General features: G+C 62.0%; 1 protein-coding gene across 2 annotated transcripts; it reads right to left on the reverse strand.

Moving 5' to 3' along the window:
• Window positions 1-2,063: 2,063 nt before the first annotated feature.
• On the reverse strand, window positions 2,064-16,014 carry COL9A2 (collagen type IX alpha 2 chain). Of its 2 annotated transcripts, XM_074925976.1 has the most exons (32): window positions 15,887-16,014; window positions 13,895-13,969; window positions 13,046-13,081; window positions 12,888-12,950; window positions 11,535-11,588; window positions 11,250-11,285; window positions 11,013-11,036; window positions 10,814-10,867; window positions 10,432-10,485; window positions 10,178-10,225; window positions 9,840-9,896; window positions 9,292-9,345; window positions 8,946-8,999; window positions 8,197-8,250; window positions 7,916-7,969; window positions 7,774-7,827; window positions 7,519-7,572; window positions 7,253-7,306; window positions 6,955-7,008; window positions 6,716-6,760; window positions 6,514-6,567; window positions 6,100-6,153; window positions 5,956-6,009; window positions 5,250-5,321; window positions 5,117-5,152; window positions 4,845-4,889; window positions 4,604-4,636; window positions 4,201-4,347; window positions 3,568-3,622; window positions 3,299-3,487; window positions 3,070-3,147; window positions 2,064-2,795 (listed from the first exon to the last, which is right to left on the reverse strand). In XM_074925976.1, exons 1-32 carry the CDS (start codon window positions 15,965-15,967, stop codon window positions 2,590-2,592), a joined length of 2,082 nt encoding a protein of 693 aa, XP_074782077.1. In that variant the 5' UTR covers window positions 15,968-16,014; the 3' UTR covers window positions 2,064-2,589. The 2 variants fall into 2 exon arrangements, 1 of the variants encoding a protein (XP_074782077.1); XR_012635102.1 differs by lacking the exon at window positions 2,064-2,795 and having other exon boundaries at window positions 3,299-3,482.
• Between the last annotated feature and the right edge of the window lie 541 nt (window positions 16,015-16,555).

Raw genomic sequence — 16,555 nt, forward strand, 5'->3', positions numbered from 1 at the left:
GAGCTCAGCCACCGCCACAACTGGCAGCTTTTGGGAGGCCACGTGTGGCTCTGAGCAGCCACGGGGTCAGCAAGCCCAGCGTCCCCGACGGGGCATCCCATCCCTTCCCGGCCAGCCCTGCCCGGGGATGGGCACGCCTGGGTGGGAAAACGAGGAGCTCCTGGGCTTCTTGCGCAGGACTCTGCATCCTCCCGGGATGCTCCGAGGTGCAGCGGCAGCTTTCCTGCCCCCGGCAGCCCTCGCTCCCTCCCTGGGAAGCGGCTTTGCCCCGCTCCAGGGCCACAGCTCAGCTCTCAGCCCTCCTTGTGCCAACATCCCCCAAACTAACCTCTGCGCCCCCAGTTCCCTTCTCCCGGCGTGTTCCAGCTCTGTGTCCATCCCGGAGGGAGGGAGGGATCTGCTGGGAGAAGGGGCTTCACCCTGTGCCCCCCCCAAAGCGAAGGGATGAGCACAGCCCTTGCAAGGCACAGCCTGGGGGGTGTGGGGGGGTGCTCCAGTGACCCCCTGCCAGGGCTTAAAACTGGTTTTAGTGGCACTAGCCCAAGTGTGGGCTCCCTGGGAAGAGGGGGATTCAGCGGGCAGGCAGCTCCCTCTCGTGGGGGAAAAAACCAAAACAAAAAAGATGATGATTTGGGCTGTGCAGCCGGGCTGCGGCCCCAGATGTGCTGCACAGCTGGAGCCCGGGGCAAGCCCAGCCTGGGGCTGTCCCCGGAGGGGTCTGATAACCTGAATTCCTCCCTGGGGAGAATGAGGGCCAATGTCCCCATTTGTCCAGAAATGGAGACAAGTGCTCAGCAAGGCTCTTCCTTCACCTCTCCTAATAATGATTTGTTATTATTTGGGGCAGAGATTGGCCGCTTTCCAGCTGTTTCATTTCCACAGATACTTGGGTTTCAATCTCTCTTGTCTCTGTAATGGCATCCAATCTGTTATTTATTGGATGAATATTTATGAGGGCCCTGATGAAGAGGCAGATTCGGAGTGTGTTTGCCACTCATTGGAAAGAACCAGAGTCTGGCCCCTAATTAATATGCAGCCTTCTTAATTCCTTGATTAAATTCCAACTTGAAAATAAAACATTTGCAATTCGCTTCCAAATTTTTTTTTTTTTTTAAATAAAAATCCAGTCCCCTTAAAGTTACCTGATTGCACGTTAGGTGACAAGGCAGCGGCTTGCAAAGGGCACGGGGAAGGTGCTTTAGGTGGAGGATGAGCATGGGACACTTGTGAAGAGTGTGGGGACACATAAGACCCATATGGGAAAGCTCTGCTACACAGCGAGGTGTGTACCGGGAGGGAAGAGTACACAGTGCTGGGTTTGCCTAGGCCCAGAGCTGGGCTTTGCCAGGATTAGCCCCCTCCTGCTGACCCCCACCAGGGCTGTGATATCCCGGTGGCCCCTGGACCGGTGGCCGCGATGCTCTGTGCCACAGGAGGGACCTGCCAGCCCTCCCCACCACTGCTCCCCGGGATTTGTTACCCTGCCAAGCTGAACATGCTTTGCTAATAAACAAAAATTGATTTTTATTTATCTTACAAAGCGAAGCCCCATTGCTCCCATCGCACAGCTTTAATCCTTTCTGCTGTCGATGGCGATAATGAGAAAGACACCTGCGGATCCTGTTAGAGCTGCAGGCCTCCTTTTTAACTATTATGGGATCAATAACTTTTGCATCGCTGCTAATAGTTTTCTGGCCCACTTGTCTGCGAGGGGACTTGGGCTGACTTGGCCTTAGTCGAAGGCGCCCGATATATTTCTGGAAAATTTGCTCAGTCTCTGACATGGGGGGGGCTCAGGACTGGCAAATTCCTCTGCACATTTGCCGTGGTGCAAGAGGGGGAAAAAAGAAGGAGCTTTTGCTTAAGAAACTTATTGAGAGGCTGAAATTGTCCCCAAGGATGGGAAGGAGCAGTTGAGATGCCCAATAAGGGGCTTGAAACAACAGAAAAGCTAATTTCAGTCCTCAAATAATACCCCCCCACACACCCCCCAAGCAAAGTCTTGGTTTGATTCAAAGAAATCAACACATCAGTTCATTAACAATCCATCTCATTTTTATTGTCCGTTTTTTAAAAAGTTGGTGTTTTTCTGTTCATAGTTATAAAATAATCCTATTTTACAAAGATTTACAGCTCTGTGAGTGCCCAGCAGTAAACAAGGCTGGATCTGGCAAGTCTCTTAAATAATCAAACCACAATTTTTGTTTAAAAAAAAAAAAAAAAAGCTGGCGGTGAGCCGATTCAGCACCAAACAGGACATAACAGAGTGAGAGGGTTTGTATAAAAGACAATTTATTTCTTTGGGAAGGGGCACAGGGATGGGCAGAGGGGGCACGAACCCCAGTAACAAGAGCAGGACTCGGGGCGACCTCTCGTTATTCTTCGCCATCCCCCAGGCTGTGGGAGGGGGGTGATACCTGCACCAAATTAAATTCCCGAGGCCGCGTTTCCCCTCTGGCAGCTGCCCCGAGCCCAGCGCCCTCCCGCAGCCGGGACGGGCAGAAGTCGCTCCCTGTGGATTTGCAGTTTTCTGGTCTCTTTGCTGCCGGCCCCGGCGCGGGTTTGCCGGCCAGGTCAGCCGGGGCCTCCTCAGTAGACGGGTCCCTTGACGGCCCCCGGCTCGGTCAGGCGCGCGGCGGCGTAGGCTGAGGCTCCCAGGCAGGCGGCCGGCTCGCAGAACCCCGGCAGGCCCGCGGGACCGGGCAAGCCCGGCCGGCCAGCCTCTCCCGGGGAGCCTGGCAAGCCTCGCTCGCCGGCCTTGCCATCGAGTGCGTGGCCAGGGATGCCGGGGAGACCTGCAACGATGGGAGCGGGTGTGTGGGTGCTGAGCCCGGCCTTAGCCTGGGGTTTGGGGACGGGGATGCGTTAGCACAGCACGGGGGTGATACCCAGGGGCCAGGCAAGCGGCTGGCAGAGCCGCAGGCAGAGAGGAGGCAGCCGAGGGTGCTGCAGGCTGAAGATTTGCGGGATGAACCCCAGGAATGGGTCAGAAGGTCCTGAGCCGCTGCTGGGCTCGTCAGTACACCGGCAAGGGGCACGGGGGCTGCTGCTGCCTGCGCTGGGGCTTACCTGGGATCCCCGGGGGGCCTGGCATGCCTGGGTGCCCACGGCCAGCTTCTCCCCGCTCACCCTTCTCGCCTCGCTTCCCTGCGGGGAAAGAAAAGGAGAGGGAAGAACGCGCCGCAGTGGGAAACACGGACCCTGCAGCGGACTGAGGTTGGGGATGAGTGTGGCTGGAGGAGGCAGGGTCAGCCCCGAGGAGGATTTTTCGGGGCACGGTGTGGGTATGGCCACCCACCTTTAGGTCCTACGTTGCCGATCTGCCCGGCAGCACCCAGGATGCCGGGGACACCTCGAGGTCCCATGGGTCCGTGTGGGCCCTGCTCACCAGGCGGCCCGGGGGGACCAGGGGGTCCGGGGGGTCCCATGGCACCGACTCCACCCAGGGCAGCTCTCTTGGCGCTGACCGCCACCTCCGCCAGCTGCTCTGTAGGACGGGGAGAGGCCGATGTGGGATGGGATGTGGTGGCAGCCGCCCCGCCGGCCGTGCCCCGCTTCCCCCCTCACCTTGCAGCATCTTCAGGACCACGTCGATGATGTGCTGGTCCCCGGCGTCCCGGCCCTGCCAGCGGCGAGAAGAGGGACACGGCACAAAGGGACATCACTCCTCCCATCCCCATCTGCACTCGCAGAGCCAGTCCCATCCCGATGCCCCGGTCCAGAGCACCTCCCTGCACCCGATGCCGCCTTCCCCCCTTCTCCTTTTTCTGTTTAGTCCCAGTCCAAGTGCTCCAGCCTTGGCTCACGCCATCAGCCATGCTGTGACCTCCTCACGGCGTTAACTTTCTGCAGTACCATTTTGTAAGTATAAAACAAGGCTTATATGGAAAAATTCTGTCCCCCAGGCAGGCTGTAAAGGCACACACTGGAGATAAGCCTGCTCCTGGTGCTATATATGGTGAGAAATAAAGAATTCCTCTTTTCTAGAAGAGTGGGATCCCAGCTCAGCCCTCCTGGAGAGCTCGTGGGGGAGCACAGGCAGCTCCCAAGATGATCAGCAGCCATTTCCCAGAGGAACCGGTTGGTAAGGAGAGGTTGGGGGCAAATCACCTGCAGAACTGAACAAGCTGACAGCGGCAGCCCCCAGGTCACCACGTACATGATGCAGAGGTGAGGAGGGGGTGCTCTGGGGGTACTCACCGCTACACCCCTCTGGCCGGGCATCCCCGGCACGCCGCGCTCCCCGACGAGTCCTCGCGGGCCGGGGGGCCCCGGGTAGCCTCGCGGGCCAGGTGCGCCTGCATCCCCCGAGGGGCCGGGGAAGCCGAGCTCGCCCTGGATGCCTTGCTGTGGTGGGGATGGAGAGTGGCGTCAGGAGCGGGGTGCCCTGTCCTGAGCACCCCGAAACCCCGAGGACCTCCAGTACCGACGCCTGCAGGCGCGGTCTGAACCCTGAATGGGGTCTGAACTTGAATCTGGGATCTGAGCTGAATCCTGAAGCCCCTCTCCAGTGAAAATACTTTCTCAGCCCACCAGCCTCCAGCTGAGGGTCCCACCATGAAGGCGCAGGGAGTCCCTCGCTCCCAAGCCCCCGGTCACTCACCTGTCCCTTCGGCCCCGGCTCGCCTGATTCACCCTGGGGACAGAGGACACCAGAAATGCAATGGGGAGATAGCACAAATTTAGAGTTGCAGCGAGGGAGGAGGCACATGTACCCTCCCTGGAGCTCACCGCAGCTGCACTGGGGTGCAGCGCTGCAGTGCCAGGAGACCCCAGCACGGGCAGGGACCCACGTCCATCCACCCCACATCCCTCCGCCCCAGGGACCGTCTGCAGGGACCCACCTTCTCTCCCTTCAGCCCTGCGAGGCCGTGAACGCCGGTGTCTCCCTAAACAAAAGGCAACAAGAAATGTGACCCTTCACTGCCAGCACCCACCTCCTCCGCAGCCACTTTAACCCCCTTTTTCCCCGCTTTTGCTGGGGGTGATGACAGAGAAAGCACCTGGTGTCAGTGGGTGTCAGCTCCCCACAAAGGTGGGCGCCAGCCCTGTTAAACAGGAGTGTCAGCGACCTCCCACCGACCCCCCAGCCCGGGCAGGAGGGTAATATACTCACAGAACCGCCTTTGGGGCCGGTTTTCCCTGGGGAGCCCTGGAGAAAGGAGATGGCGGGGGGTCAGCCCAGCTCACCGCCACTTCCCTGAGCCAGACCCCCGAGCAGCCTGTGTCCCGCAGCCAGGAGCAGTCACCTTGTCTCCTTTGATTCCCGGCAAGCCTTGGGGTCCTGGGATCCCCGGTGGACCCTGCTCACCCTTCGGCCCCTGGAAATCAAGGTAACATGGGAAGAAGAGAAAAACGAGTGAAAAGAGGCAGTGGGAAGACCCTCCTCCCTCATCTGAGCATCCTCCCCAAGGCAATGAGGTGCTTGGGCAGCCCCCCGTCCCCTCCAGCGGCTCAGGCTGCCCCACAGCATCCCAACCTGCCCTGAATCTGTGCGGGGACAGAGCAGAAAGCGATGGTGGAGCCTCCCCTCCAGCTGCACCGAGAGCACGGGGGCTCCACCAGGGATGGGCCCCAGTTCCCCAGGAAGCCAGAGGGACAAAGGTCACTTTTGGGCCATTCTTCCAACCCAGAAAAGCCTCCGAGGGGGGCCCGGCAGCCTCCCCACTCGCTGCGCTGGGAGGAAATTCCTCTCCTGGCTGGGGCTGCAAACCCAGCGTGGCCCCGGGACTGCTAATCCCTGTGCTATTTGCCCCATCGGCTAATCCCTGGCCCCGGCAGCCAGGCACAGCGGGACGGGGCACGGGATTGACCCCGGCCGTGATCAAAGCCAGAGCTCTGTGCGGGGGGTGCCAGCCGTGCCCCCGTCCCTCCTCCCCAGCCACACACCCGCGGCTGAGCATCCCCAAGTCGTGCCCAAGCTGGTTTCCCAGCCGGGCTGTGGGTGCAACTCACCGCTTTCCCCTGCTCGCCGGGGGGGCCCACGGGGCCACGCTCGCCCCGGTCGCCCTGCAGAGACCCAAGAAGAGACCAGAGTCAGGGGCAGCTCCTGGCACCACCACTGGCACCACCACAAACCCCTCAGTGCCCCAGACTCACCTTCATCCCGGGGACACCCTGTGGTCCCTGCTCACCCCGAGGTCCAGGTTCACCCTAAGAGGCAGGAAAAAAAAAAAAGAAACCCAGACCAGAGGCCTCTCTTCCGTTTGAGTGACATCATCTGCCCTTCATCCTTCCCTGAGGGATGTGTGGCCCTGTCCTTGTCCCCTGCAGCCATGCCAAGGGCTGCCACTGCACTGGTGGCCAAGGAGGTGCTGGAGAAGTGGCCCCAGGGGCTTCCCTGTGAGGAAGCTGCTCTGGGGTGAGAGTGAAGAGGAGGGTTGGGGTGGGATGAAGATCCTAAATCTGCCTTATTTTTGACAGCAAATAGGGGAAAAAGAATGAGAGAGAGACAGAGAAAGAGCAACCCCCAGGCTGTGCCCAGGAGGCACACAGTGACCTCTCTGTACTTACGATCTGCCCCGGGGCACCGGTGACACCGGCCTGGCCTCGAGCACCTGCTTCACCCTACAAACAGGAGACAGAGGTGGATTGGGGCAGAGAGGACAGGGGAGGGGATGGCACGGGGATGAGCACGGAGGCAGCCACAGCTCTGCGGGGGACGGGGCAGATGCTCAGCAGGGGGTTCCTCCAGCCCCAGCTACCCCAGACCCACCTTGTCTCCTGGGCCACCTTTGCTTCCCGGCTGACCTGGCAAACCCTGCGGACACAAAGCTGGGATCAAACCCAGTGCTCAGCACCGGAGGCAGCCACCCTGCCCCAGCCTCGTGCCCAGAGGCAGTGTCCCCGCTGGGTGCTGTCCCTGCACCCCAGCACCACCCAGAGAGGGGGGTGTCGCCCCGCGGGTGAGGGGGTACCTGCCCGGGCGGCGGGCTCCCACGTTCCCGTACTCACAGCTTGTCCCCGGTGTCCCGGCGTTCCAGGGCGGCCGGCCTGTCCCACGCTGCCCTGCGAGGGACAGAGGGGATGTCACCACATGGCAGAGAAAGGTGAAGAAATGGGGTGTCCACGGCTGGGACAAGGGACTTCTGGACACAGCGGGGCTCTGCACTTGACCCGCGGGGACAGCCACACTCCCCTAGTCAGGAGATGCCACATCAAGGGCCAGGACCTTCCACCACTTGCCATCCCCGTTATTTCCAGCGAGCACTGGTACGAGGAGCAGCGTGTCCGTGCCCCCGCAGCAGCTCACCTTCACGCCCGGGATTCCCGGGGTGCCGTCTTTGCCATCGATGCCCGGCAGACCCTGTGGAAGAGGGAAGACTTGCTCGGTCTGACACCTCCGAGAGGGACTGAAAGGCTTGTGGTGGGAGTAAAAAAAGGCTGGGAAGGGAAAGGAAAGCTCCAGCCCTGAACTGAGCCAGGGTGCAAGGCTGCAGGATGGTCCTGGCAGGACAGAGAGGGACAGAGAGATCTTCTCCTCGCAAGGGGCTCAGCCCTCGATGTGTCTGTACTTACGTTCTCCCCCTTGGGCCCGATGTCTCCTTGGGGGCCCCTGATGCCGCGGCCACCCTAGAGCAGGAGAGCACGAGCGTTACTTCAGCCGCTCTCTTGGTGCAGGGGACGGAGTGGGGAGAGGGAGGAGATGCCCATCGAGGCACCCTGGGCAGAGCCCCCATCTGCGCTGGGGAGCGGGGCCAAGCTGGGGAAAAGGGGGCGTTGGCATCGCACGGGGCACGGCGCTGCCCTCCCCAGCGGGGCAAGGTCACCTACCAGATCTCCCTTCTCGCCAGGGTCCCCAGGTGGTCCCTTGGGGCCTTCCCGGCCCTGGAGGGGAGAAAGACGGGGGCTGAATGGCAAAGTGCGGGGTCCCCCACCTGCCCTGCAGCCCCCAGGGATGAGGGAGGACACTCACCGGCCGCCCGGCCGCTCCGATGGTCCCAACCATCCCCTTGTAACCAGCAGGACCCTGCAAAGAGAGCACGGGGGGGTCAATTCCTCCCATCCCACCCTCAGGCCCCAGCCGGGTCTGACCCCACTAACAAGAGGCAGCGTCCAGCTCCCTGGGATGGCCAAGGAGCCGTGTTAGTGATGCTCCAGGGAAGCGGCATCCCGCCTGGGGAGCATCCCCGTGGGAGCTGCTCCCTCTGACCCCGGAGCCGGGCACAGCCACCCCGGCATCCAAAGGGCACTTACCGTCTCGCCCTTGGGTCCCGCCATCCCGGGGTAACCCCTCAGGCCCTGCGGTCCCTGCGGGGAAGGAAACAACAGCCGGCTTAGCTGGAAACGGCCCCAGGAGCAGCTCAGGGGGAGCCACAATTAAAGCAAAAGCTGGTACTGGAAATCAGCTGGTTTTGCCAAATACGAGGTCTTTCAGTCCTCCTAATTCTGCAGCCCCCCACCAGGTGCCTTTCCAGTTGTCGGTTCAATAACAGCAACAGGCCCAAACTGGTGCTGCTTCCCCCAGCAAAACTCTCAGCTTCAAAGTGGTTTTGCCCTTTCTCGGATCGAAAGGGCTCAGCTCATTAATTACTTTTCATCTTCAAAGTGCTCAGCGAGCTCAGACAGCTTTAATCCCCACGTCCCCGTGGTGAGCTGGGCACTGCACCCCCTGCTCAGGTGGGATAAGGGGGGGCTCAGCGTACACGAGCAGTTTGGCCCTGGCCGGTGAGTTATCCTCGTTAAGGCGCACTAATGACCGAGGCAGAGCTGACCGCGGAGCTCTCCATCAGGATGTGGCTTTGCCACCTTCCTGGCAGCAGCTCTGCAGCTGGGAGGAGGGAGATGGATGGGATGAAGGCTTTGCTCTGGTCCCCGCAGCGGGTCCCTGGAGCAGGGACACAGGGATGTCCTGTCCCTGGCGTCTGGGGCCAAGCACAGACCAGCCACCCCCAGCCCCTGAGGCACCCGGGGGACGGAGCAGCAAAGAGAAATAAATATGTTACCGGAGGGCCTGGGACACCTTGTTCTCCGGAGACGCCGACGTCACCCTTGGGGCCCTGGGGAGGGATGGAGAGGAGCAAGGTGAGTGTTGGGGTGGAACAGGGGTACAAACTGCCCTGGGGACACGAGACCCCTCAGCTGGGACTCTGCAGGGGATGGGGTCAGGTCCAGGGAGCCGCAGTGGGAAGACCACCCTGTCCACCCTCCATTTCCCAGCCCTGGGCCTTCCTCCCCCCTCTCCTACCTTTTTCTTTCCTTCCCCCCTTCCTCTTCCCAGAGGCCCCCACTGTCCAGCCCAGCCCCATCTCCCCCAGAGGCAGCTGGGGAGCTGCTGGAGAGGTCACTCACCTGCCCACCCTGCCTGCCGGGCTCCCCGAGGGCACCGGGCCGGCCTCTGTGTCCCTAAGGGTGGAGAGGAGGGTGGTGAACATCCCTGGGCAGAGCAGCATCCTCACAGCAGCATCACCTGGAGCCACCCTGCCTGTGACACCCCCCCCTGGGCTGCCTGCTGGTGACGTGGTGGGGCTCAGCACCCCACTGGTGATGTGGTGGGGCCCAGCATCCCGCAGCCTTGAGGGTATGTTCTGGGGATGCTCGTGGGGTTTAACCCTCCAGGCTTCACAGCACAGGGAGCTGCACAGCGTCACAGCCAGGGCTTTGGCACAGGGTCTTGACCCCCAGGAAGGGGTTGGCAGGAGCTGGGGAGCCACGGGGGACCTCTGCCATAGTCCCCCTGCCCCCAGGGTATTGTGCATTCCTGTCCCATGCTCCCAAGGGAGCAGAGCAGCTCCTGAGCTCCCTGTGCCTCCAGACTGGGGAAGGCTCCTCCACTCAGGCACAGGGTGCTGGAGGCGACGGTCTCTCTCTGCTCCCTGGCCGCTCCAGGGCTCCCTTACCTTCAGTCCCTGCAGTCCCTGGGGGCCCTTGGGACCTGGTGGGCAACTGGTCGGGCACTGGTGGGGAAGAAGAAGCGTGTGTTGAGTTGGGGAAGGACACGGAGGTTGCGGAGAAGCTGTGTTGGGGACAGGCTCTCGTGCCACGCAGCAAAGCCGGGCTGTGCGGTGACGCAGGGGACCCACGGCTCAGCTGGGGAGCCTGCTCCTCCCCACCCCATCGGCTCCCAGTTACCAGATTACACTGGTGTCTGTATTTCAGGCCAGTGCAGCACACACTCTTCCAGCAGCCGTTACCCTGCAAAGGCCTGCTGAAGGGACAAGGTAATGGCAGCTCTCACCAAGAAATCAGCGCTGCCTTCCAGTCCTTGGATGTGTCCTGGGGGGCCCTGGAGGGAAGGAGACCATCAGCATCTGCGGTTTAATACCGGCACTATTTTACAGGAGGGGTGAATGTTTCACCTGGGAGGGAGGGGAGCAAGGCACGGGGCAGGAGGTGTGTGCCAGAGCCCAAGCCCCAGCCCCAAACCCTGGCTGAGGGGCAGGGGGACTTTTCCCTCCTGCAGAAAATGCTGGTGACTGGGGAGATACTCACGGGTTTCCCTGGGGGGCCTGGGGGACCCCTTGGGCCGTCAGGTCCAGGGTCGCCCTAGGAGAGAACAACCTCAGGAAAGGAGATTTAGGGGTGGGGGAGGCAGCAGGTACTGCCTGAGCTGGGGTGGAGAGGGGTGATGAAGCACCAGAGACCCAGACAGGGGGAACTGGGTCATCCCCCAGCCGTGAGCTGGGAGGGGATAGATGACACCAGGGGACCCATCTGCAGGCACTGATTCCGTCACCCCTCCCTCCCCACTGCAGTACCCCACTTGTCCACACTATGGTGTTGCCCCTATTTACTCCAGGAGCCCCGAAGTGTGGAGAAGTGGATGCTAGGATAAGGAGGGGAGGTTTTCCCACTCCCCCTCCTGACCCCTCACCTTGGGTCCCAGCACTCCGATCTCTCCAGGAAGCCCAACCTGGCCTGGAAGCCCCTTAAGGAGAAGAGAGACATTCCCTGAGTGACAGAGGTAGAGCCTTGAGACCCCCCACTTTGGGATGCTGAGATTTGAGCTCTTCCAGCACAGCCCCAAGCAGGGTCCCAGGCAGCTGCCCCATCCCCACACACGTGGCACTTACAGGTGGTCCCGGCAGTGAAGGACCCTGCAACAAGAAAAAAGATACAGTTGGTCCAAATTCTCCAACCTCCCCCCAAAACAACAGCATCCCTGCCCTGAGCAATGCCCACGCTGCCACCAAGGATGCAGCTGAGGGGGCTGGATCCCCGCTCTGCTCCCACCCCACTCATGGGTGCTCAGGGAGCTGAAGCCAGGAGCAGGGGCATCGCTGGTGCCCGTGGGAGAGGCAGATACTCACGGGGAGCCCCGGTGGCCCTGGGAGTCCAGGCTGGCCCTGCCGGCATGGAAGAGGAGAGTCAGGAGTTGAAACAGGAGGGCCTGGCCCTACCAAGCTGTGTCAGCCCCTAAAATTCATCTCCCCATGGACCCAACCTCAGTGTCCCCTCATTGCCAAATACTCCATCACCCCATCCTGCATCCCTGCACAGCGATGGGGCTGGTCCCAACCTGGCCAGGCCCCGCTGGCTCCAGAAGGGCAAGGTGGGAGCCCGGAGTGGTTGCCCTGGAGTGGCCCCTCACTCACTTTAAGTCCTGGCCCGCCGATGGGCCCTGCCTCCCCCTTCGCTCCCGTCAGGCCCTGCAAGAGGAGAGACAGCAGGAGGTTATCGCCAGCCCTCTGGCTCGCCAGCCGGACCTTCGCGCTGGGGCTCTTCCCGTCACGAGGGGCTCTGGGTTGTCAGTGGGGACTTTGTGCGTGTCCCTGCATGCAGCAAACCTGGCGCTGAGGCTGGTACCTGGATCCAAGCCCCGATGGCACAGAGAGCCCCCCAGCGACGCTCCACAGCCCCCCCGAGATGCCCAGCTCTGAGCCCCCGCGCCGGGGCTCGGCAAGGACCCTCGCACCACTGCGCACATCCAGCCCCGGCAGAGGCACGTGGGGAGCTCGGCCCCTCCGGGATCCCTCTTAGAGCAACTCCGGGTCACTCCAGCGAGGGCTGTGCCTGTGCCGGGGTCTGGATCCCTGCAGCTGATGGACTGAGTGTCACCCACGGGCTGGTTCACGGGTGGAGAGCCCCTGGCTCAGCCCGGCTCTGCTCCCATATTCAGAGGAGCCAAACTCTTCCGCAGTCAGATTAGACGGGATGACCAATGCTTATAATGATCGTTATTATTCTGTTCTTTTCTCACTGAAGAATAACTAAAACCCCAAAGATTTATGAAGTGCCGCCCAGAGACACAAAAGAGGAGCCTGCAGTTTGGGTTTCCTTCTGACACTCGCAGGTGTTTACCCGTGCCGCGTGGCGCTGGGGATGGCATCGGGCACCCCACCCAACCCTCCCCGGCCACCTGCCGCGCACCCCTGGGTGGAGCGTGGGGCTGGGAGCTGGCCCCTCACGGCATCAGGGCAGGACAAGGAGGCAGATCCATCCCCTTTCAGCCCCCCAACTGCCCCAGGCTGGGGAGGGGACAGTGGGGGAAGTCACTGATGTCACCTACATGGGTGCCAAGGGGGTGGCTCTGGTGGGGGGGCCACAGGATTGCTCCAGATTTATTCTGGAGGAAAGAACAACTGAACCAGGGCTCAGGACAGCAGCTGCAGTAAAGGACAAGGAAAAGCCTTTTCAAGTTCAGGGGTGCCAGTGCTGTGCCGTGGCTTTCCTGGCACAGCTCTTGCCTGCGCGGGGTGGAGGGGGACACGCTTTCAGAGCCCAGGCGGTGGGAGGGGTGGCAGCAGCCCTGCCCGAGCTCTGCCCATGTTTCCTGCTGGGCTTCAAAAGTTGCTTTCAGCTCCCGCTCGAAGAGATGTTGCCACTTTCTTATGTGTGAACAGAAAAGGATCCCTGTGCCGGGGGCATGAGGAGTTTGCTGAGACCCTGCTGCGCCGCGGGGGCTGCGGCCGGGGACACCACAGAGGGGACGGGGGGGCAGTACTCACGTCGATGCCCGGCTTCCCTGCGGGCCCGTCTGGACCGGGGGCTCCAGGCTCCCCCTTGACACCCTTTAAAAGAGAAGAGGCATGGGGGACAGATGGAAAGGAGCTCCTCCAGAAGGGGCGACACCGTCGGTGAGCTGCGGGGAGACATGGGTACTCACCGGGGACCCGGGGGCTCCGGCAGAGCCTTTGTCACCCTGGGGAAAGGGAAAAAGGTTGTAAAAAGGGGTCTGTCACCCCCCAGAGCCGGGCCTGGCAGCGCAGGGGCTCAGGACCCGTGTCTCCCATCCGCCTCCCCAAGTTCGAGTGAGGAGTTGGATCCCCCAGCATGGCAGCCAGGTCAGGATGGGGCCAGCGTTGAGGAGAGAGGGCTGGGCTGGGGTTGCGGCGGGGGCTGCGGCTGTTCTGGGTATAAATAGCACTAAAATAACACCCTGGGGTGAGTCTCAGAGAAAGGGAGCTTTCTGCTGGCTCACAGGTCTCCCCTGTTCAGGCTCCCCACAGCCCTGGGGAGGGTCCGGAGCCACGGCTGCTGGCCACAGCCCTCGGCACCTCACTGCTCTGTGGGCACCTGACCGGGGTGTCCTGTTCCCCACCGCCCCCCCCACACACGCCCCCTCCTCACTGGGCACCTCCAGGCTGACCAACCACTCCAAGAAGCCTCTGCTGCCCGGACAGGGGTGCCCCAGCACCCTGCACCCAAACCTCCTTGCTGTTGTGCTCCCCAAAAAGCATTTTGGGCCCCATTTCCCAGGGTGGTGGGGAGGCCACGGGCTGCTGTCACAGGGAGGTGGATGGAGTCGCGGTGCAGGAGCTGTGTTCCCCCACTCCATCACTGCTGCCCGGGACCACCGGCAAAGCCAGGGACGCTTCATCTGCCCCAGCCTGGGAGCAGGACGGCACCGGCACCCCCTGCCCTCCGCCGAGCCTCAGCCCGGACACAATGTCCCTCTTTGTGCCGCAGGTCCCCTCCCTCTCTCCCTCCAGCCCGCAAGGTTCCCGGTACTCACGTCAATGCCATCCGCTCCTGGCACTCCTGGGGGACCGGGGGGCCCTCGTGGGCCGGGTTCTCCTGGCGGCCCTCGCTAAGGGGGAAAAAAGGACAGGACCCACCTCAGGAAGGAGCAGCTGGACCCTGAGAGATGCTGGGAGTCAGTGGGAGCCCAGGGTGCAGCGTGCTGGGGACCCATCCCTGGAGAGCTGGGGTGGAATGAGCACCCCAAGGTGTCAGAGCTCTGCCCCTCCCCGTGGGTCCTCCGCTGCCTGGGCTGTGCCCCCCCAGCAAGGGCTTGGATGGAGAAATCCAGGAACTCTCCCCCCACACTGACACAATCAGCTCCCCATCCCCTGATGAGTTTTCACCCCCTCACCCCCTCCCGACTCACGTCTCGACGGGGCGATGGCAGCGCTTGCGAAGGCCCCTCTCAGCTCGGGGTGCAAGCCCAGCGCTGGGATTTTTAAAAGCACCGATTTAGGTGCCTGAAGCCCTGGTATGAAATGGGGACCCCCAGCCCCTCCGTGGGCTCTCCCCCCCGCGCCGGGCTGGCTCGCTGCCCGCAGCACCGCTCCGCAGCATCACACAAAAGCACCATTCAGCTGGCGGCGGGGGAGCTCCCCAAGCAGCCTGGCCCCAGCTTTGAGGTTTGCACAGGACTCCACAGGAGCAATTTTGTAAAGAAATCTCTGTTATCCTAACGGGGTGTTTGGGGGGGAAGAGACTCCGGTCCCAGAGACCAAACCCCTGGTGTTCCTGGAAATGAAAACCAGACAGGCTGGCTGGGGCCACACGCCTGTGACTCCTCCGTCCTTCCAGGCTTATTTATTTTAAAGTGAAATATAGAAGGATGAGAGGTGTTGCCGGTTTGTTCACAGAAGTCGGAGAGTCCTGGCTTTGCCTTGGAAGCAAACCCCGCGGTCGGGTTGGGGTGGGAGCGAGCACCCGTCCCTGGGAGCGCCCGTGAATGGCACCTTTGTCCTGCCCGAATGATTTCCAAATGGTTCCTTGTTCCAGGAGCTCCCACGTCCCCCTCGCTCCGACCCGAGCCCGCTCCCCCGGCCAGACCCTGCCACCCCAAGCCCGGGAGCATCCCGGGGGGGCTGTTTTAGGAAAGCAGCTGCCCCTCCAGCTCTCTGTAGCGAGGCTGGCTGTGCCGGCGGGCAGCTCAGGGGCCATGCGGAAAGATTTTTTTTCCAAAATCTTTACTCAAAATCTGATTTTTGTGGATGCAAGGCAAGGTATTTTCTCTGTTCGGGTGAGCTCCGAGGAGGAACGCTGCCTGCCCCGCTCGCAGCGCTCGCCCCAAGGAGCAGAGGGACACCTCTCTGCTTCTCTCCGATGTATTTTCTCCTGCCCCTGGGGGAGTCCAGAGAGCCCAGGAGGATCCCAGACCCCCAGCACCTCCACGGCTGGTGTCTCTCCCCGCTGCCCCTCAGGAAGCCCCTGCGGAGCCCCAGGGCAGCCCTGGGAGGGTCAGAACCCCCCCTCAGCTCTGCTCAGCCTCCCTCAGCCCGGATCCAAGCGCATCCCACTAAAGCAGAAACAGAGAAGCATTTTCCCAGGCAATGGGAGGCAGAAGGTCTGGCAGCTGCTGGGGAGGAAAACGGTGGAGAGTCCCCCAGTGCTCCCCCAAGGGGGAAATAAAACTAAACTGATTAAGCTAACAAGTCCCAAACTTCAAGGCGTGCAGCCCAGCCCTGTCCCCGTCCCACGGGGCCGGAGGCAGCTTTGAGCTCAGTGAGGTCCCCAGAGGGTCGGGGCTGTGGGACCTGGGTGGGGGCTGGTCCCCCCCCTACACACACACACACACACCCCCCAGGGTATTCCTCGGAAAACCGAGTGAAAGGTGTTGGGAAAATAAGCAGAAAGTTCCAGGGGTGCTCAGCGCTACAAGCGAGCATCTGCGATGGGGGAGATGGGAACCGTCCCCTCTCTGTCCCTTCTCTGTCCCCTCTCTGTCCCCCAGCCCAGCCCAGCCCAGAGCTGGGACTAAGCAGAGACTTACGATTTGGGCCAGGCAGAGGCAGGAGGCTTGGAGCAAGAGCCAGAGCCGGAGCGTGGGGGAGCAGGCGGCCATGGCTGGCATCGAGCGGCGGCGGCCTCGTCGCGCTGCGCTCAGGTACGGCGGCAGCCCCGAACTGCACGGCTGGACACTGCGGGGGGAGGAGGGGGCTCATTAATATGGAGCAGTGGGACGAGGGCAGGCGGACAACCCCGGCCCCCCGCCCCTGCTCAGGTGAGCCCGTGGCTATTTTGGGCTGGACGGTGCTGGAGGATTTGGCACGACGGTGACGGGGATTTGGCACAAAGGGGCTTTAATGCAGCCAAGGGGTTGGGAGAGGAGGGGGACGAGCTGGGGGGGCTTTTATTGGAGCTGCACGGTGAGACCCCAGCCAGGATATCTGCGTGGGCCCCCCCAGGAGTGCCAGGGTGTCCCCTGTGTTGTCCCCATCATGATGCCCTGTGCCAGTGCCACGGGGCACCGCGCTGCCCGGGGCTGGCACTGTGGTTGCCCCCACCCCCCCCGTGATGGGTCAGCCACCCTGGGGAGGGTCCTGGGGGACTTCTGACATTTCTGACCCTATTTCTGCCACCCTGGGGAGGGTCCTGGGGGACTTCTGACATTTCTGACCCTATTTCTGCCACCCTGGGGAGGGTCCTGGGGGATTTCTGA

Source organism: Athene noctua, chromosome 24 (genome assembly GCF_965140245.1).
Source record: "Athene noctua chromosome 24, bAthNoc1.hap1.1, whole genome shotgun sequence".
In the NCBI taxonomy this organism is placed as follows: Eukaryota; Metazoa; Chordata; class Aves; order Strigiformes; family Strigidae; genus Athene; species Athene noctua.

Coding starts and splice junctions, on each gene's coding strand:
- COL9A2 (XM_074925976.1), bottom strand. CDS start 15,967: ATGCCAGCCATGGCCGCCTGCTCCCCCACGCTCCGGCTCTGGCTCTTG. Junction 8,251..8,945: donor AAGGTGTCCCAGGCCCTCCG/GTAACATATTTA, acceptor CCTTCCCCGCAG/GGACCGCAGGGCCTGAGGGG. Junction 2,796..3,069: donor AGGCCCCCCGGGGATCCCAG/GTAAGCCCCAGC, acceptor CCATCGTTGCAG/GTCTCCCCGGCATCCCTGGC.